The 18,797-nt window shown below is 49.4% G+C and overlaps 1 protein-coding gene across 14 annotated transcripts in view; it reads left to right on the forward strand.

Moving 5' to 3' along the window:
• The window catches only part of ZFHX3 (zinc finger homeobox 3), a 623,242-nt gene that overhangs the window by 568,461 nt on the left and 35,984 nt on the right, over positions 1 to 18,797 (forward strand). For 13 of the 14 annotated variants that reach the window (XM_083851816.1, XM_083851809.1, XM_083851817.1 and 10 more), the window contains one exon: positions 16,592 to 16,699. In XM_083851816.1, the coding sequence (XP_083707942.1) occupies positions 16,592 to 16,699 (108 nt within the window). The remainder of the gene's footprint in view (positions 1 to 16,591; positions 16,700 to 18,797) is intronic. The other variant, XM_083851814.1, reaches the window with a different exon arrangement.

An 18,797-nucleotide genomic window follows, 5' to 3' on the forward strand; every position in this document is an offset into this window, starting at 1 on the left:
AAAGAAAAACAAAACCTCCTGCATCAAGAGGGTTGGTGTGGCACATCTTCGAGCACGCTGTTATCTTATCTGGCAGCAAGCCCATGTCTTAGAGCAGCATCAGCCTCCTGGGCTACGGGATCTCATCACATGCTGGGGCATACATGGCTGTCCAGTTGTGACAGCTAAAAATTCGGCAGCCAGATGCTGAAATTAGCTAAGATCACTACAAAGTGTGGCCTCCCACCGGCAGAGGAAAACTAAACTGAAGTACAATGGTCTTCAAGTACTTTCCAGACATGTTCTGCTGTTGAAATCCAGTTGGCCGATAGGCCTTGGGAGATGGAGAGGGCCGACTGGGATGTTGGTACCTATGGACCCATGTGACAAAACTGTGTAAAGATGCTAAGTCATCCAGGTTCGCTCTGGAAGGCAGCATAGAGATCTTACAAGCTTATTGTTCTCTGACAAACAGTGCTGAACTGACCCTGTAATTAAAATTAATCTGCGTGCAGAGAGGCTTTCTGACATGGCTCTTGAACCCCTTGCATGTCCTTTGGGAGTGGGTTTGTACTCCTGCCCATCTCCCTGATGCGTTAAATTGGGGCAGTTGTACGGGTCTGACTTCTTAATCTGACACCTCTAGCTGTCCTACTTGCATAACTTGATAAATATTTTTGCAGAAATGATTTAGTTTGCAGTGACTGTTATAGATCTGATTCTGCAACAGGAGGAAAGGGGAAGGTCTCTGGAGGCAGAAAACCCTTGTGTGGCAGAAAGCCTGCTGGGAAGTCAGCTCAAGAAGAATTAGAAACCCTTTAAATAAATGCTTACTTGACATGACTCTGTCTTCCACAGTCTAACAAGCAGGGAAGCGAATGGCAGCCGCTGGCCAGAAATTGATTGCATTAATTGATATGCCAATAAGAGAGCTTGTTACATCCGCCATTGGTTAGGAGGCCGGCTAACAAGTCCCGCTGATCAATGGAACCAATAAAGATTTCATCCATTAATGAGCAACATGGTAATTAATGTTATCCATAAACCAATTAGCCTGGGTAGCTAATGTGCTGGTTAGCACAGTGAGTGGCAGAGCAGTGGGTGTGCGCAGACCGGCCATCCGGTGTGAAGAGGGGCAGCGCGTCTTCGGTGCGATTGTGGGATTTAGAGAAGCAGATGGCTTCCTCTGGGCTGTCTTGAGAGGAAGAAAGTTGAGAGGATGGCTGATGGGATGGGTCCCTTTTTCTGGGAAGAGACACGTTTCTCAAGATTTATGGGGCAATTTCAATGATTTTTTTCCTTCTCTTTTTTTAACCTTAGTGTAGCGCATATGAGGATCTTTACCATTACTAACACATTTTCCAGAGATGTGAAGGATTACTTAGTTTGTGTTCAGACAGCAAAACACGATGTTTGTTTACCTGCTCTTTTTCATTGGAAAGCTGCTTGCGTGCTCTGCCTAGACCCTGAACTCTTCCGTCTAGCTTGCAGGAGCTGTTCTAAGCACTATTGTGTTATGCTTTCTCTGCACCATCCACATTAATAATTGCATTAGTGCAGAAAACACAATGAGTGTATTGAAGGCTGTTGTCTAAAAATGCTTGCAGTGGGGTTGCCTTAAGTTGATAACCACCAGCTGTTTATCTGCATTGCTACTCATGTCGCAAGTGTGGAAGTGACCTGGTTTATGGCAGGATCCCTGTAGAGGAGCAGTTTGTGTGAGCAGGGCCTCCAGGAGCCCGCTGAGTGCTCTCAGGTCTTCACCTTCCTGCACCGCGAGGGACAGCAGCGCACTGGGGGAAGAGCAGCGGATGCGGGGCTGTGCTGTCCCGTCGGTAAAGGGGTGTGAATTGTTATCAAACACAACTCCCCTTGCCTGGGGTTTTGAGGGCAGCCCTCTGCCTGCAGCGCTGCGTTTGGTAGCTCGGAGGTTGCGAGGTGCTGATCTGTGTGCAAGGTTGCAAAATGCCTGCGAGAGCCTCCGCGAGTCTGAGCCGTGGCTGTTCCCCGGTGTGGGTTGGAGCAGGGGCGTCGGGAGGCCTCTCGGGCGTTCGTCCCCATCTGGGAGGTAGTGACGTGCGGGGGCATCCGGACAGATCTGGGGCAAGCGGTGCAGGAGCAGCCCTGGCGCTTGGCAGCATCAGTCCCACTGTTCCACTGCGGAGTTACCTTGCATTGTTAGATATTGACCCTGGGAGACCCCTTGTGGATTCCCTAATTGAAAATTAATACCAGATCAATGCCATGGGCAATTTGCATATTGATCATAAACAACTTTGAAGGCACCAAGTGTGTGTTGGATCAATAGAGCTCTTGAGCAGCCTGCAGTGGGAGAGCATCCCCCGCGCCGCTCTCTGGGAGAGGTTAATGCTTTGGGAAGTTCGGCAACTGCTTCGTGCGGGCAGCGGTGGTGGCAGCGATGCCGGGGAAAGGGGAGCTTGTGCTGGACCGAAGTCATAGTGCTGTTTGAGCTGACACCCTGTTCCTGTGGTTCACCGTGGAAGAGGAATTAAGGGAAGAGTTTTTGTTTGTTTATTTTAAACCAACCGAGCAAAGCCCAGAGGCAGCAGCATCACACAGTAATGGCGAGGCTGCCGTGCCTGCACGATGTGCAGACCTGGGGGACTTCACGGCCCGTGTCCAACTTCAGCCGTTCCCTCCTGTGATGCACGGCCTGTCACGCCTATCTTAAATAAAGGCTTCCAAAAGCAGAACTTTGTTTTTTTCTGAGGACAGGAGAGATCTCAACAATGATATTTTTTTCTGACTTTTTTGTCCAGTGTTTGCTTTTTGATGGCAGTAGTTAGATTCCTTCTCTGTCTACTTGAGACATTCACAAGTATTTGAGGATGGTGTTGGGCTGAAGGAAACAAATCTTTCAGATCAAACTCCATTAAAAAATAAAAACCAAAAATTTAATCTGAAAATACGTGTGTATTTTATAATACATGTAATAATAATTGACATAATAATCTTACATTACATAATAATTTTATAATACGTGAGCACCCTTAGCAGCCTTCCTTTAAAGAGGGATGTGTGTGGGCAGCAGCAACAAAGCGTGTGGATGAGCACTGCTTCGTCCAACCACTCCTGACCAAGTGTGCCCGTCACGTGCGGTGGAGGCGACGCCTCAGCCCTCACAGTGAAACTGCATCTGCATTGGCCATAAAAACAGGAGTTGTTGTGTGGATTGGGAGCAAAAGGGTGGTGGGGTTGGGAACCCGCTTCCGAAAGTTGCTGCTAGTTTCGAGAGCAGCGCCGGCTGCTTGCGCGCAGCCGGCGGTTCCAGGAAGTCGCTGTGCATCTGATTACTGCATTACAAAGCTTTCATTGACTCGGCTGCGCCTTGCTGATGAACTGAGACTGGGGACAAGAGCTCATAATTGAAAGAAATAAATTCTTATCACGGGCCTCTGCTGGAGCCACCACCTGTACGTGCGCCTTCGTCCAGGTTTCAGGAGCATTTCGAATCCCGGGAGCACCTGGTGCTCCCTCGTTAGTTCTTCTGGAGAGCCGAGCTCAGGGGTGCAGGGGCTGAGGAGAGTCCCAGGCGGCTGAAGTGCTGCTTCCTCCCGGCTGGCCGCAACAGGCATTACTCTGCCTCACGGCTGGCCCGCAGGCCAGGCCCCTAGTGAGCACCTTCGGGATCTCCTTGGGAGCTTTTCCACGCTCTTCCCTTTTACTCAGTCCCCCGTGTTTCACTTACAAGTTAGAGCAGCCACGTAACACCCATCTCTCTTAGATTTGATGGTGAGTGGATGATCTTTCCCAGTTATGTGATAGAGGACATGGGCACAGGGGAAGGCGTTTTGCTTGTTGCAGAAATGCTAAGTATGAATATGTAGTTTCTTTACCAAAAAAAAAAAAAAAAGTAAAAGCACTCCTGTTTTAATCTTAAAAGCCAAGGAGTCACCTGGGCTTCACAGATGCAGCTTGCTGGCCCCTTTTGCAGAGCCACAGCCAGTAGCCCTCCCTCCCTGCTGCAGATAAGCTGTGTTAGGATTTCCGTGGCTGTTAGCAGCCCCTGTAATTTTGCACATTCCTCTGGGCTGTGGAGCAGGCTGCTGCCGTTAATGCAGTGCCGGTGGTACGGAGGTGAATGGAAAGGCTTCACTTGACACTGTGACCTCCCTGGTACAGCTGAATACTGGAGAGCCAGGGCTGAGATTGCAGTCGCTTTCAATTACTTGAAGCCAAGAGAGGTGGAGAAAAAGGGCCTGTTGGCTCCAGGAAGCTGAAATCTGCTGCTGCTGAAAGCTTGTTAGTAAAAGTGGAAAAGCAATTACTGACATTCTGTTCGTGCCACTAGCCCAAACCTAGGGAAGGGGCAGCTCAGTCTTCGGACGTGGTCATCTCTGCCTTGTTGGGTGACGTGGCATTCCTCGAGAGTGTCCTCATACACGACTCCAGGGCTGCGAAACTGTGCATCTTCTGGGTCTTCACTGCCTGTGTGCGTCAGAAGGTGCTCGGTGTGCATGTGAGAGCTCGCCTCCATTATCATATTCTTTTTTTGCACTGATCCAGATAGTTTGGTCCAGCTTCACGGGAAACTGTCAACGTGACAGCAAGGTCAGGAGTCACCAGAAATACGCCAGGATTCCATTGAGTGTAACTAGTACGTGTAGGGGAGAAGAATATAATGATTTACCATATGGATCACAAGTGCAGCTGTCTGTTCTAGGCTTCTTGTGGGGGGCCTGCATGGCCAGCACGGACACACGTGTCAGGACAGAGATATTTCAGTCTTTGCTAGCATGTTCTGTCTATAAATTACAAAGTGCAGGTGCTGGGGACATCTTACAGCATTTTACCAAGAGCAGAACTGAATCTTGAGGAGGATCTTTCTGTGAAGTGGTTTGGGCTGCATCACAAACAGTACTCAGAGCTTCTGAGTTCCGTCTCTGTGCTGAGCTCTGTCCTCTCCAGCAGGCTGGCACTGCTGTTCTCTCCGTGCTGCTCTGCTTGCGTGAAATCTGGCTGGGCAGAAAGCTGAATGGGTACCAGGATGGGAATTGGCACAGAGAGGCAGAAGAGGGGAAAAGGCAAGGAGAGGATGGCTGCAGACGAAGTGGCGGGGCTGAAGGCAAAGGTCTGCCTCTGAGGGGCTGCATTCCTGCCATGGCTTCTCTCCTTCAGCAGAGGGGTGGGACCGCAGCCATTCACACCGAGACTTTGGTCTTGCAACTTCATATTGGGCTGATTTTTTATGTCTGGCTAAGCTGCAGAGGTGGCATGTGGTGGTGATCCCCTAGCTGGCTGGCCGTAATGTTGGCTTTCTCCACACCTGCTGGGTACGTCTGCTCTGCCCTTCTCGTGGGTCTCGGGACAGTCCTGAACTGTTCGCTTTGAAGCCCGCTTAAAAGCCCATGGGGCTCCCTGCAGAAACAGGGGCAATTCAAGAGCTTGCCACCACCTCTCATCTCTGCAGCACAGCTGCATTTCTCATCTGCTTTAGCAGAAAGTAACCTGTTTTGTTCCTGACCCAGGCGGTCAGGCGAGCTCTGCCCGTGGGCAGCAGCAGGTTCCAGCTACAGGACGTGCTTCGACTGCTGTAGCTGGACCTGTCAGGGTCTCCAGCAGGCTTTGGTCGTGCTGCGCTGCCGCAGGGCTTTGGGGTGGCTCTCCGTGAAGTTACCATCTCCTGCGAGGAACCAGCGAGGGCTGGGGGGGAAGGCGAGCTCCTGGCACATGGTTTGTGCTCAGCGGGCAGGCCGTGCGCAGCCAGCAGGCCCTGCCCCGCGGCACGCCGCTCCTTCCCTCCGCACCGCCGTCCTGCTCCCGGAGCGTTTGCACTGGCTAGCTTCACTGTCTGCTTCAGTGTTCGCAGCCTTCTCCAGCACAGATATATCTGTGCGGGGATTATTTTCCCCCAGATGAAAATGCTGATGCTCTGCAATTGCATCTGCATGTGCTGTGCCTCGGCCCCTGTTACTGAAGTGTCTGCTCCTTGAACACTATCAAGTTTATCTTCTTGGCACCTCTTAAGGACAGACAAATACTATTTCCATTTTAGAGCTGGAGAGTTGAGGGACTTGGGTTTTGCCTTGTTTCCTGGGGCCAGGGGTCCTGTTCCTGGATCCTGTTACTCTCTCGTGTCGGGTCTCCCAGCATGAGATGAAACAGAACCCAGCTGAACGTCTCACCTTGCCTTGTCATATTCCACTGGCAAATTTTGTCCTTGAGCCTCTCTTACAGGCCGCTCCTGAAGAAAAATGTAAAATTGATCCTCTTTTGATCCTGAAAGACCCTATGCACCTATTATTTATGGCCATTTATGATTCTCTCTGTGTTCAAACGTATTGTTAGTTCCTGGAAATAAGGTCCAGGAAAAGCCTGGTTACACGACGCTGCAGCCAAAATTGCTGTGATCTAGACAAGAATGAACCGAGTTTTGCACTTCAGGTGCAGGTTTTCTCCACTTTATTATATATAGCTGGTATAGTAGGCCCTCCCCAGAACAACTCGAATGAGTCTTGGAATGTGAGATGAATTTCTTTGAGCAAATAGAAGTAAATCTTATCACAGATGCAGGTGCTTACACTGACTTAGAAATCAGTCTTGTGGAAATCTGGGTCCTCAGTTTGTCCCAAGTGTTTTACAGGTACAGTGCATATTTAAGGCTCCCCATGTCATCAGATTCACTCTGTGCAACCATCCTGAAAGAAGTGTTCGAAACTGTTGATCACTTTTTCCCGTTCTTCGTAACAGAAAACCTTTCCTCACCAGGGAGCAAGGACCCTCACCCAGGGAAGCTGCATGAGGGAGAACAATGTGGATGTTTTATATTGTAATAAGGATGATTTTTCATTATGAAAAATACAGAAGTTCTGGGCTTTCTTTTCATCTTTAATTTAAAAGCATGAAAATTCAGGCACACTACACAAAGATGGAGTTACAGGAGAGTGTATGTCCATAACTTAGGGTATTATCATGTGTTGCAGGACAACACATTAATTGTCTCTGAACCAAGGCACTATAATTATGGGTTTCCTAAGTTTTTCGCTAAGCTCAAAAGAACTCCAAACATGCTGAGGTCAGGAAACGCTTGAGGAAGGGGGAGAAAAAAGGTCAGCAACAAATTAATTAACTTTTCCTTGGAGCGGTACTGTGGAGAGCGAGACCAGAGCAGGAGTTGTAGGAGTCATATGTTTAAAAACAAAACAAAACAAAAATCAGAAAAAGGTCATTTTTACTGTTTGATCCAAGTATGTTTCGTGATGATGTTACAGGGCAGCGTTAAGGTTGTTGGGAGCACTTCCTGTGCATATCCAAACCGTAATGCTAAGCATGAATTAATTGTAGCTAATTTTTGTTACAGGTTACAATATTCCTAAGATGTAACTTGTTCCAGAGTTTCTGAAGTTAGCTTTAACTTGAGCTCAGCTTTAATACAGCTTTTATTTGCGAATCCTAAAAGTTTCTCTAAGAGTGAGGTTATTGATACTCAGAACAAAGCACCTTGGTAAAACACATCCCTTTGGACAACTTGCTGCGTTCACGTTGTCAGCTGAGGACGCGGTGGATGCAGAGCTGTTTTTCTCTGAAACATAGAATATGAATTTCCTGCAGTGTCTTGGCCTTTCTGAAAGCATACGTTGGTCTTCTAACAGTTGCAGCAGGTCAGTAAAGCCAATTCCCAGTGCAGCTCAGCCTGGCCCAGGTGATGCTGCACAACCGACTTTGTGGCCAGCCTGGAGCAGTTCAAAAGCGTTGGCATCCTCCGGTCACATCTCTAGGAAGCCGTGGTTTCCCACGCTGACAGTTCCTGCGTCTTGAGCAGAGGGAGCTGGGACAGGGGAGGATGAAGGGGGCAGGAGGTGCGAGGTAGGAGGGGAGACGAGAAATGGGAGACAGCACAGGGCCTCTCATGCGGAGCATGTTTCTTTGGAGGCCAAATCACTGATGAGGGTAGCCCAGCACTGATGTTCCAGCTACGGGCCAGCCGGGGAGGCAGCTCTGGGCAGTGCCCAGCACATCTGGTCCTGGTGAGGATGTGGGGCCGAGAGGCACTGGCCAGGGCTGTCCCGGGTCCCTTCATTCACTAAGACTGCACTGGGCGCTCTGCTCCCCGTCCTCCAGCACCCTCTGCCACAGTCCTGCTTTATCACCACTCTGCCACCCCATCTCCTCCAGGCTCTTTCTCCCCGCTGGTCCCTTTGTTTTCCGGCCCTCCTCCCGCACGTCTCCATCTTGGAGACCGAGCTGTCCTTCCCCTGCAGACCTGAAGCTGGAGATGGGTTTTCTTTTGTTTTGCTGTTTGATCTGTGTTTCTGTTTTTGCATGAGTCTCCGTTCCAGCTGATTCCAGTTTGGAGCTAGGTTAAACTGTGCAAAATGCTGTTTAAAAGAAAAAAAGAAAGGAACTTGTCAACATGCATTTGTTAGATCACATTTAAAATGAAATAGAATTGAAGGTAGTTTTTGTCCAAAGAAGCCGGGGGGGGAGGGCTGGGGGCTGGGAGGGTGGAAAGCCGTCAAGCCGCAGGAGAAAGCCCCTCCTTTGTTGTCCTCCTGACATTGAAGTGTAATTTTTCATGGTTATTTGGACTGGAAAATGGGGGGAAAGGGAGAGATGGGCTTGCGATTATTTCCCATAAATGACAACACAATCACATCACGCTCCACTACAAACATGCTCAAGGAATTTGCCTTTTTTTTTACATTTCATGTGTGAAAATAGCAGCAACCTTTCTAGTTCTGCTGATATTCAAGGGGGCAAATCCCTGTTGGGTTCTGCTGACTTAAAATCCAGACCAGTTTACAAAAAATATGAACACCCTCGTTCTCATGCACAGACAGAAATTGGTGCAGGCTCGGGGAACGGGTTCTTGGACTTTGGTCTCCTCACGTGGAGATGAGAACTTCCTCCGGAGGTGCCTCCAGTTACGGTCACTGTGCTGTGAAATCCTTTGGAAGGTAAACTGAGGAACCAGCACTGTGAGGAGCCCTGAGCGTGCCTAAAGTATCGCCCAGATCCGTGGCTCAGTCATTCTTTGCTGGACAAACGCAGCCCTTGGGCAGTGACGGTGAGGTGGGACCACCCCACCTCATTCGCTCTCATCTGGAAGCTGAGCGTGTTTGCACACAGCTGTTTTTCCATACTGTGTTTCTGCAGGGTAAAGCTCAGCTCATTTTGCCAGGCACGTGAAGGTTTCCAGAGCAATCAGGACCTTTCCCAAGCTCATGCCCTGCATGTCTGAGATCCAGATTCCCCTCAACTCCTACACTCATAAAGCTGACCGCAGTAACTGTGTGTTGCATCAGTATGCTTCGTCTTTTTGTTTGGTGTCCTATTTTTGATTTTCTTTATAGAAGACAGTGGCAAGTTTCATTAATACTGGGTTCTTTTTTAAGATAGAAATTGTTTTTTCTTCTAATTAGCTGTTTTGATAACATTATTCTTTTGCTTAGTGCTGCTATGTCTTGTTACCAAAATCACAAAGCAAAAGGTTGCATGATTTTATCAATCCTCCCCGCTGTACCCTGATTGTGGTCACTTCTCAACTGAATGAGCCCTCTGAGCACTGCCCAGAGTGTTTGGAGATGGGGCCTCTGACTGGAGCTGGTAAATCAGATAAAGTGGCTGAATGCAAAAGTAATAACCATATTAGTAAAAGCATCTGTATTTAAGAAGAAGCTGTCAGCATCTGGCAGAGGATCATCTTATTTTGTTTGAGCAAGGAGCTTGACTGGGAGATACTCAGTGACCTGGATGCTTTTGTAGGATTTTTCAGATCTGTTCATGGAAACTGGCCAAAAATTCTGAATTTTTTCTTTGGAGCAGAAAACAAAGGAATAGAAGCTAAAAGTTCTCAACTTTTTATTATTTTTGCTGTTGAATTTCTTGTTTTACTCATCTGAACGCTTGTCTCTACAGTTAACTGCACAAAAGCCATCTAAGCTTTCTCCGCCTTTAGAAGGTGGACATTTGAGGATGGCTTTATCAGCCTGGGACATGTTCATTGTCACCATTTTCCTTTTTGTCAGTGAAAGCAGCATAGGTACACTCCGACCATCCTCTCAAACAGGGCCATCTTGGAAGTAAGTGTCATTAATCCAAGATACGCATGTAGGTTTATTATTTTTCTGCAGCCTTTTGTCAGATGATGGGACTCACCCACCAGCTTTTTGCGTCAGGACTGGAGCTGCATGGCATTCTCATAATCTGTGCCTGGTTCTTTCTTCTCACTGCTTGGGGTCTTGCTTTTCGTTTCAGGAAATAAACAGGTTTCTGTATAACAATCCAGTTAGGAGATAGCGCAGAGTGTATTTGTGCATACATACACACACGTGTATGTGTGTATATATATATATGTATATATAAGTATGTATCTTGAATCTGAGCTGCAAGGGCAATGACTGCGTGGTAGCCAAGGTTACCTTAGGAGATGTGCCCTAGATGAGTTGAGCACAGTGAAAAATACAAGAGAGCAGAAAAACCTGAAAGTGGATTTACCTACATTTCCGTGTGGATGGGATTGTCTTGTCTTCACACGCAAATAGTCTGCAAGTCAGGGAGAGGTGGAAATGTTTTTTTTTTCTGTTGGGCTGGTTGTGAACAAATAACCTAATTGTTTCCAGGGTGATGTTCTGTGTCCTAACCCAAGCCAGTTTATCTCTCTCTCACAATAGTGTTTTGAGGCCATACTCTTTCAGATTTTAACAAATTAGAGGGCAGACAGCAGTGGGGTTCAGCACCTCTGCGTTCCCATCTCAGGTCACCGGCACCGTCAGTGGCACACGTGGCTTTGCTACCTCGTCCTCCCACCTACGGCGGCATGCACCGAACAAGTCCCCTAGCCGAGTGAGCGTTCACAAGTGCAGGTGAGGGAGAAAAACAACAGACAAGCCACTTTTTTCTCCTCTGGACTGGGAGGTTTTGCACAAGAACGGTGCTCCTGGCTGTGGGATTAGAGTAGTGGTTTAGTTCAGAAACCCCCCAGCTTTTTGAGGCACCCAGCAGGAGTGGAGACAGATGTGCGCACCACGGCTGAAGCACAGGTTTGGCTGTGGCCATGGGGTAGCACCAGCCTCCTCCGAGCACGCCGCAGGACGTCTGTAAGCGGTGTCTGCTTAAGCAAGGGAGCCGTCACCTTGCTCACTTGGTGCTGAAGCAGCCAGTCAGCCAGGCTCCAGGGAATCGTGCGTCCTTGTGCCCCAGTTGTTCCCTCTGTTCCAGGATCTGTGTTTGCTCTCCGCCCCCAGTGCATGGACTCGGTGCGGCACGGGACCAACGCCCCCCAGCCCCCTCCCCAGCTGCACAGCGCCACAGCCACTCCAGCCGGGAGCGGGCAACCCTCTCAGCACTGGTGCCAAAGTCCTGCGTGGTCGCAGTCCGGGGCAGCTGAGCAAAAGGCGCTGTTAGAAGAGCAGGTGCTGTGCCCGGCAGCACCGGCACAGCCCAGGGGCAGCCGAGCTCCTCATGGGCTTCCCAGAGTGCAGGCAGAGGGCATCCACCCTAGGGGCTCCTGACACATCTTCAGAAGGACCTGGACCACAGCACATCTCCCTGGGCTCTTGGACCTCACCTTTAAATAGGTTTAGAGTAGCTGGACGCCTGAGCTATGCCAGGCCTGCCCCGGGGTGCGTTGCTGCGACCTCCCCGCAGCAGGGGTACGCTGCACATGGGTGGCTGTAGAGCCGGCTGCGTGCGGGCCATCGCTGTCACCGCTCCCTGCCAGGGTCAGCCTGCAAAAGTCAGCCAGGTCTCAATCCTGCCTTTCCTTTTTTGGTCTCTTGTCCCAAAAAGAGGAGTATCAGAAATTCTTTTTGTTTCAAAGGAGAGACCCTGTGTACAATTAAAACTTGTTTCTGGTAAACCTCATTCCAGGAAAGATGAGCTTTTAACAAAAGGCTTTTGACAGCTGCAGGGTATTTCATTTTTTTAATGCCGAATGAAAAATCAATACATTTTTCTAGGTTATACATATTCAGAACAGGCTTGATATTTCCATTATAATGGAAAATGGGTGTCTGCACATCTCGCCTGTCAGAGCTGCACCACCGCATTTTCCAAGCCACTGCTAAATATTTCAAACCTGATTTGATTGTGGTTCGTGACAGCTAATGTTTCTCAGCTCTTGAGCCTGCCGGAGGGTGGGGAGGCAAATGCGTGCCCTTTCTCTCCCATCCCTATGTTTCTGCCACCCCTGAAATGCCCCTTATCCCTTTAGATAAGAGATCTGGGGTTGTTAAGGAAAACACGGCAGAGGGAGGGAGAGGTGGGAGGTCTCAGGCTGTTCAGCCCGGCTGGGACCCAGTCAGCATTTGCCAAGTTCTCCACACCCACAAACTTTCTCAGCTTGGGAGGGGGCAGGAGTGCGGCGCTGCGATCCCGTGTGGTGGTGTGCAGGGGTCTGGGTGCGTTCTCAGTGCCTGACTGAGCTCAGAGATCCCAGCATTCACGGACGTCAGAAGATGCCCATGATTTTCCAGACTCCTCTCCCCCTCTTCTTCGCTCTCCCCTCCTTCCCTTAGTGACTGGTTTAATTTTAAATTAAAAGGAAATGCCACTGTCTAAAATGATTTATTCACAAAGGAAGAAAAGACTCTTCCTAGGAATTTGCATGGGGTAGGTTCTGTATGATGGAAGAACAGTCTCCTCAGCCCTCCAGGTGCCCCGTACTTACAGATGCTCACTCTTGGTGTTGACTGATGCTGGAGGGCTGGAAAATTCCTTTAAGAAAATTTATGAATAAAGCATCACGTGCCTTGTGGATGACACCGGCACAGTGACCCATGGCCAGGTTGTAACATTTGTATTTCAATGCGACACGATCCCCCTCATGCAAATCCCATAGCAACAGCTCTTGTGCCTGCCCTGGTGAGTTGCTCGCAGAGAATGAAGTCCACTTACCCTCCATGAACTCACAAATCATGTGTAGCTGGAGTTTATGGAAAACAGGGATACCAATCTAGCCCCTACATCCTCTGTGCATGGGCTGGAATAGCATCTCTGGCCTTCCAGAAACCCTTCCAGGTCAGGAGTCAGCCCCACTGCCTCCTACAAAGCATCGTTCACGAAGGACCTCCACCCCTCTGCATTCAGTGCCCCCACCAGGCTCTAAGTCCTGGTCAGTCTTTGACAGGCAGAGACTCCAGTATGCTTCTGAAATGCTGCGGGGATATTGCACCCCCTGGGTACCAGCTCAGTCTGGGATGCTTTGTAGGACATACTATGAGTTTGAGTACTTTTTTAATCACGAAGTGACTGGTGGAGTCGTTATCAATCTCCTTAAGCAAAACAGAGTCAAGCTGCAAGGTGAATCAGTCCTAACAAGCAGTGTTTGCAGCCTCAGGCTGGTGTGGTCAAAGAGTAACAAAAGAATCACAGTTATCTGGAAATAAATTTCCATCTCTTGCTGACCATTCGGCCTTCAGGAGTTGGCCACGAGGTATTCTTGCTGCTCAGCTGAAGGAGTGTCCTACGGGGCTCTTCAGACATAGGTAAAAGACTCAAGCTCTGCTTGCGTGCGGCATGGGAACAATGTGCTATGTGGCTTTGCAGACGATTAAAACAGAAACATGGAGCTCAAAAACTCTGTGTTGCATGCACAGTGGGTCAGGGAGAAAATCAGACCTTTCCCTGCCAGATGTGCTGCTGGCCTTGTCCTCTCAGAAATACACCCCTAAGAAACGCAGGTGCAGTTCGCATGTGTTTGCTACCCAGACCTGCTGCCCGCTCGTAGCAGTGGTGCTGGAGCTGCCACTGAACTCAGCAGCTGCGGAGCTGTCAGCGGGGAGAGACCGTGGTTGCGTGGGCACATACCTTTCAGGAGCACGAGTCCTGCTGCACTTTATGTCCAGTGTTGGAGGATCTCATCGTTAAAAGCTGGGTCAGATCACGTGCTCGCACATCGTGTGCAGGCTCCTGGAGGCTGGTTCCCAGCGGCTCAGCGGAGAAAAGCCCTCTGCAGCGTATGTAGCTGGCTGAGGAGTGGTGTGGTGCAGGACTCTATCCCGACCATCCCTGGAGCCAGTTCACACACTGATGGCTGCGAGACAAGTTAGGCTGAGCATAGCGAACAAAACTGGATCCAGCCATCCAAACGGCTGCTGGAAGAGGATCACGAGGCAGCCAGCAGTTAACGCTTCCCCTGCCCCAAGGCTCCGCGCCAGGCAGCTGCGTCCCCGGGGCCGGCTGCGGGAGCCCCCGGCTGGGCCAGGGTCAGGAGCAAGGGAAGAGAATCGTGGTTGTCCTCAGCAAGGGCCTAGCAGCGAGGAGCCAAGTAGCAGCGGTGCACAGAGCTTTCCCTCCCGATACGGGGCCTGAACAAGCCTCCCGGGGCAGATTCATCTTGTGCTCCGTTCCCCTCCCGTTCTGCTTTAAAAAAACACTCTTCAGAAAAAATGTGCTTAGACCAGAGGGGGGAGGAAGAGCTTTTGGAGCATGCATGTGCTTTCTTGCGGCCCGCCTGCCCAGAGCAGAGGTATTTGAGGCAAGGAGGCAGGTTTCATCCCTGGGGAGGACCACGGGCTCAGCGAGCGCTTGGTGCAGGTGGCTGCGCTGAGGGCCGGCGGGTCCGGCAGGCTGTGCCTGTGGACGAGAGGGCTGCACGCCGAGCAGGGCAGAAGGATTTGCCATTTGTAGCCTTGTTTTTTAATCATTTTCTATCTTTATTGGTATTCATAGCTCACATTTTTCCGGTTACTGTCAGCCTGGGCTTTCATCCATTCCAAGGAGCTATTTTTTCCCCTTGTTGATGATGATGATGGTATAAAGACAGATGGTGTAACTGCCTTTGAATGTCCTATTTTATTTCCCTCGAACCAGACAGTGCACTTGAAGACGTGTATTATTTCCACATGCTCAGGTTAGAGCCCAGACAGCGTCTGAGCCGGGCAGGCAGCGCGCCGTCCCCGTCCTCCCATGCCGATGCTGACACCTCCGGGTCGCAGCCGGGAGTGCGGCCGCGCCGGGCGCCCTTTGTTGTCCCGGGGGGGAGCCGGGCCGGGGGGGAGCCGGGCCGGGGGGGAAGCCGGGCCGCCCCCCGCCTGCCCCGCGCCCGGGGCTCGGACAGAGTCGCAGCAGCTCGGGACGAAGGTTTTTTAATCGGAGCGGCTGAAGCCTGCTTGTCGTGGCAGCTGCCTCGCCCCGCGTCCAGCACTCGGAGGGCAGCGGGGTTGGGTTGGGGGCTGTTTTTCCGCAAAGTAGGGGGGTTGAAATTGGAGTGTTAACTTCTGAAATGTGAATCCAACTGATGGTTTCACAGCCCTTTTCTCCAGCAAACTCGACTTCATCGCATGAGGTAGACTGCTCATCTCACCTTTGCATCAATAATTTGTATTGTTCTGCGTGTTAGGTGTCATTCCCTAGAGTTGCCACCCATCACGCTTCTTAGTCTGGGGTCCTGCTTTCCCAGCAGAAGACCATTGGGATCCCTGCAGCTCTCAAGAGCTTTTAGCTGTTTAAAAAGTGAAATGGGTAGAGTATAAATCGCTGCTGATCTCTGATGCTTTTGCAAGTTCCTCCCTCATTTAAGTTTCCACATTCTCAAAGTGCACTGCTGAGTATCTGCAGTCTCCTAATATATGTTTTTAATCGGGATTTCTAGCCCTGTCTTTGTTAGGAGTAGGCTTGGGGGCAGAGGGGGAAGTGTTTTAACTAGTTACATAGTTCAGATAAAACCTTACGATAGCCTTGGATATAGCGTGACTAGATAATGCAAGTTAAAATTATGAACTGTCCTGCCTAAAAGAGGATATAATGACTTAAAAGTACCCTTTCTTCCCACTGTTGATGTAGCCCCCGTCAATTACATGGTAGCTGTCGAGCTGCTTGCACTATACATAAATACCCAAGATATTACATGATAATGCAGTTGTTATACCCTAGTGGAAGAGGTCTGGCAGCTACAGCTGTCTCACTACCAGTATCCTACCTAACGAGGGTGCCTGTGCATGGAGCTGCACCGAGCCATGTCGACATGCCCCGAGCAGCCGCGGCCGCAGCACACCAGTGCTTTTGTTAACGGCTGGGGCAGTGGCACTTTGTGTTTTGTTCCAAGCTTCCAGCGCTTCACTTCAGCACTGAGTATATTTTTTTCCTTCACGCTTTTGCAGTGGTACTGATAGCACGTGTGCTCAAACTCTTCCCGTGGCTGGGATGAAAATAAGACACCCCAGCATCTTCCTCCCATGCCTTGTGAGCCGTGTTGCTTCTGCGGTGATTGTGGGGGTCTCGGTGGTCAGGTTCAGCGCTGTGCTGTGCTGTTTGGTCCAAAGAGCTTGAGCTGGGGATGAGGGGAAGGATGAGCCCGAAGGTGCTGTAGGCACCATTCGGACCTCGACACTTCTCTAATCCATAGCATGGCTGGGTAGATCCTTCTTGCACCTGGCAATTATTTTGCTGTACCTTATGCTGCAGGGGACATTGGTATGAGTGGCAGAGGTAGGTCAGGATCTTCACTTCATCTCTCAGTTTTTTCATCCGTAGTTTCCCTCTTAACCAGCTAGTAGGTAGTCGTCGGGAGAATGCTGGGTGACATCAATACCTGAAGCTCAACGCTTGTGCTCCAGCTTTGGCTGTTGCTCCGTTCCTCAATGGCAGTTACTTGCTCTTCCGTTTTGACTTTTTTTTCATGTTACTCTTTCTGCTTCTTGTTTCTCAGAAGAAGCCATTGAAGATGTGGAAGGGCCCAATGAAACAGCCGTTGATGCTGAAGAGCCTGCCAAGGAGCAAGAGAGCGGAGGAGACAAGGACCAGAGTAAATGGACAGGTGGGTTTTGGTCCCTCTTTCACTTTCAATCCAAGAAAAGAAGATGGGAAGTTGCAGAGCAGTAGTCTGCAGAAATCTTTCCTTAAATGACCATGCTACTTAGTGCTGTCAGTATGACATACGTGATGCCCTCTGCGAAGTCTTGGGACGTAGCTCCGTGACACACTCAGGTAGTTTGAGCCATAGTGGCTCGGGCATCCCCGCTGCCAGCCCCGGTCAGAGCTCGCCTGTACTCACGTGGCGCTGGACCTGAAGCGGGCAGTAGGAATCTGCAGCTGGGAGTGGAGCAGGGAGAAAGGGACTGCCCCTGTTGGCAGCAGACAGCGCTTAGGCTGGATTAAATGTATGTCATGAAACCCCACCCTGTTGTTAAGACTTAAGAGATTGTTAGCCTGCTTCTCTCCATCATAGTCCTAGCTCTGGTAGCAAGGTTTTGATGCTGAAAAGACGAGCAGAGAGACAGATTGTGCTTGAGCTCTGCCAACTGCTTGCTTTCTGCTGGAATCATGACAACCTGAAACTGAAATTGCAGATGCTCAATAATCCTTATGTTGTTTTAGAGAAATCTGAAAGGTTTCCCTTCGCAAAATCCTGGCAAACATTTCGCTGCAGTTTTGAGATACTCCGTTACTCTGTCTTTCCCAGAAGATAGTTGCTATCTTGCAGAGGTGAAGAGGAGATTTTTTTTTAATATTCCTTGCCTTTGAGCAGAAAAGAAGCTTCAAGGTCGTCCTCCTCTGGTGAGGGCCATTCTCCTCCCTAGCTGATACATTCTGGCTGTTTCAGTGGTGCAGAAATGGAAGCACTGGTGGCAGTAGTCATTTTGGTTGACCCAGGACTGAGCAGTTCTGACTGCTCTTTTCTTTTTCAGCCTGGTAGCCAAGTAGGTTTGCAGACTTGTGATGTTTGGTACAAGGCCTCTCTTAACCTGCACAGAGACCCTTCTTCCAGTCAGCGTTCTCTTGCCATGTTTGTGGTTGCTTCTTCGCGAGCCACAGCCAAACAGACAATTCAGCTTGCACAGTCTTCAGAAGAATGAAATGTGCTATTTTACCTTAATACAGTTTTAATCTTGAGCATTAGAAGATGTGTCAAAACTGGTGAAGAGAGCAGGCTGTGCTTTAATAATTGCTGAAGTTCAGGTTCTCAGTCTAGATGGCACTCGCTGAGGTTGCTCTTTCTGTCGTTCCCCACCACAGACCCATTCTTCAACCCAGAGATGCAAACTTTACTTGGCTGTAGGTGATTTTTAGTTTCTTGTTGTGTGGGATTGTGTAATTCTAAGTAAAAGCACACTTTGTGACGTGCCACAGAAAGAAGCAAGTATCGTATGTTTATTAAATCTCTTACAGGGTAAGTAGGGCTCTTAGTCCAAATCTGAAGCACTTACAAAAGCTGATCTATGTGAAAGGATTATTCTTACATGTGAAAATCATGTAAGGAAAAATGAAAACTTATTTTATAAACACCACTTCATCCAGAAAATCTATATTTGAACGTCTTATTTCTTCCTCCTGCCTGTGAAATTTATAGCTCATTTTTGGAGTTTGTCAGTCAAATGGCAGATAAGAAATGGACAGCTTCACACAATGGAAAATGTAGCCTATGCTGCTGTGTTTGTAAGCCTACAGAGCTCTGGACAGTGTCCAGAGCCATTGCAAGTCCAAAGCGTACAGCCTCAGCAGGGTTTATGCACATGGTTTTGTTTAATTCAGGTCCTGCTTTCAAATACGTAACAACACTAGCCCTGAAATTGAAAGCAAAAGAATTTCTGAAATTGTTTATGTCCGGTGATTTTGAAAACAGCTACCACACCTCAGTCTTGCATTGTTTCTGCTTTCAAGCTCCTGTAGCACATGGCCATGTTGTCCTGTCCTCGTGGACCTCAGACATGAAAGGGAACGGAAACTAGGTCAGGTTAGTCATGACAACCACAGAACAGCGTCCACATGTACAGGAATATCAAAATGCCATGGCACACGTTGAGATGTAACCAGGGAGGAAAATAGGGAATATCAAGGAAACACTCAAATGCTGCCTTGCTGTAAGAAGAGACTGCAAGGAAGGAGTTAGTCTGCAGCTCAGCAGAGTTGGAAGG

Source organism: Anser anser, assembly GCF_964211835.1.
Source record: "Anser anser genome assembly, chromosome: 11".
NCBI lineage: Eukaryota > Metazoa > Chordata > Aves > Anseriformes > Anatidae > Anser > Anser anser.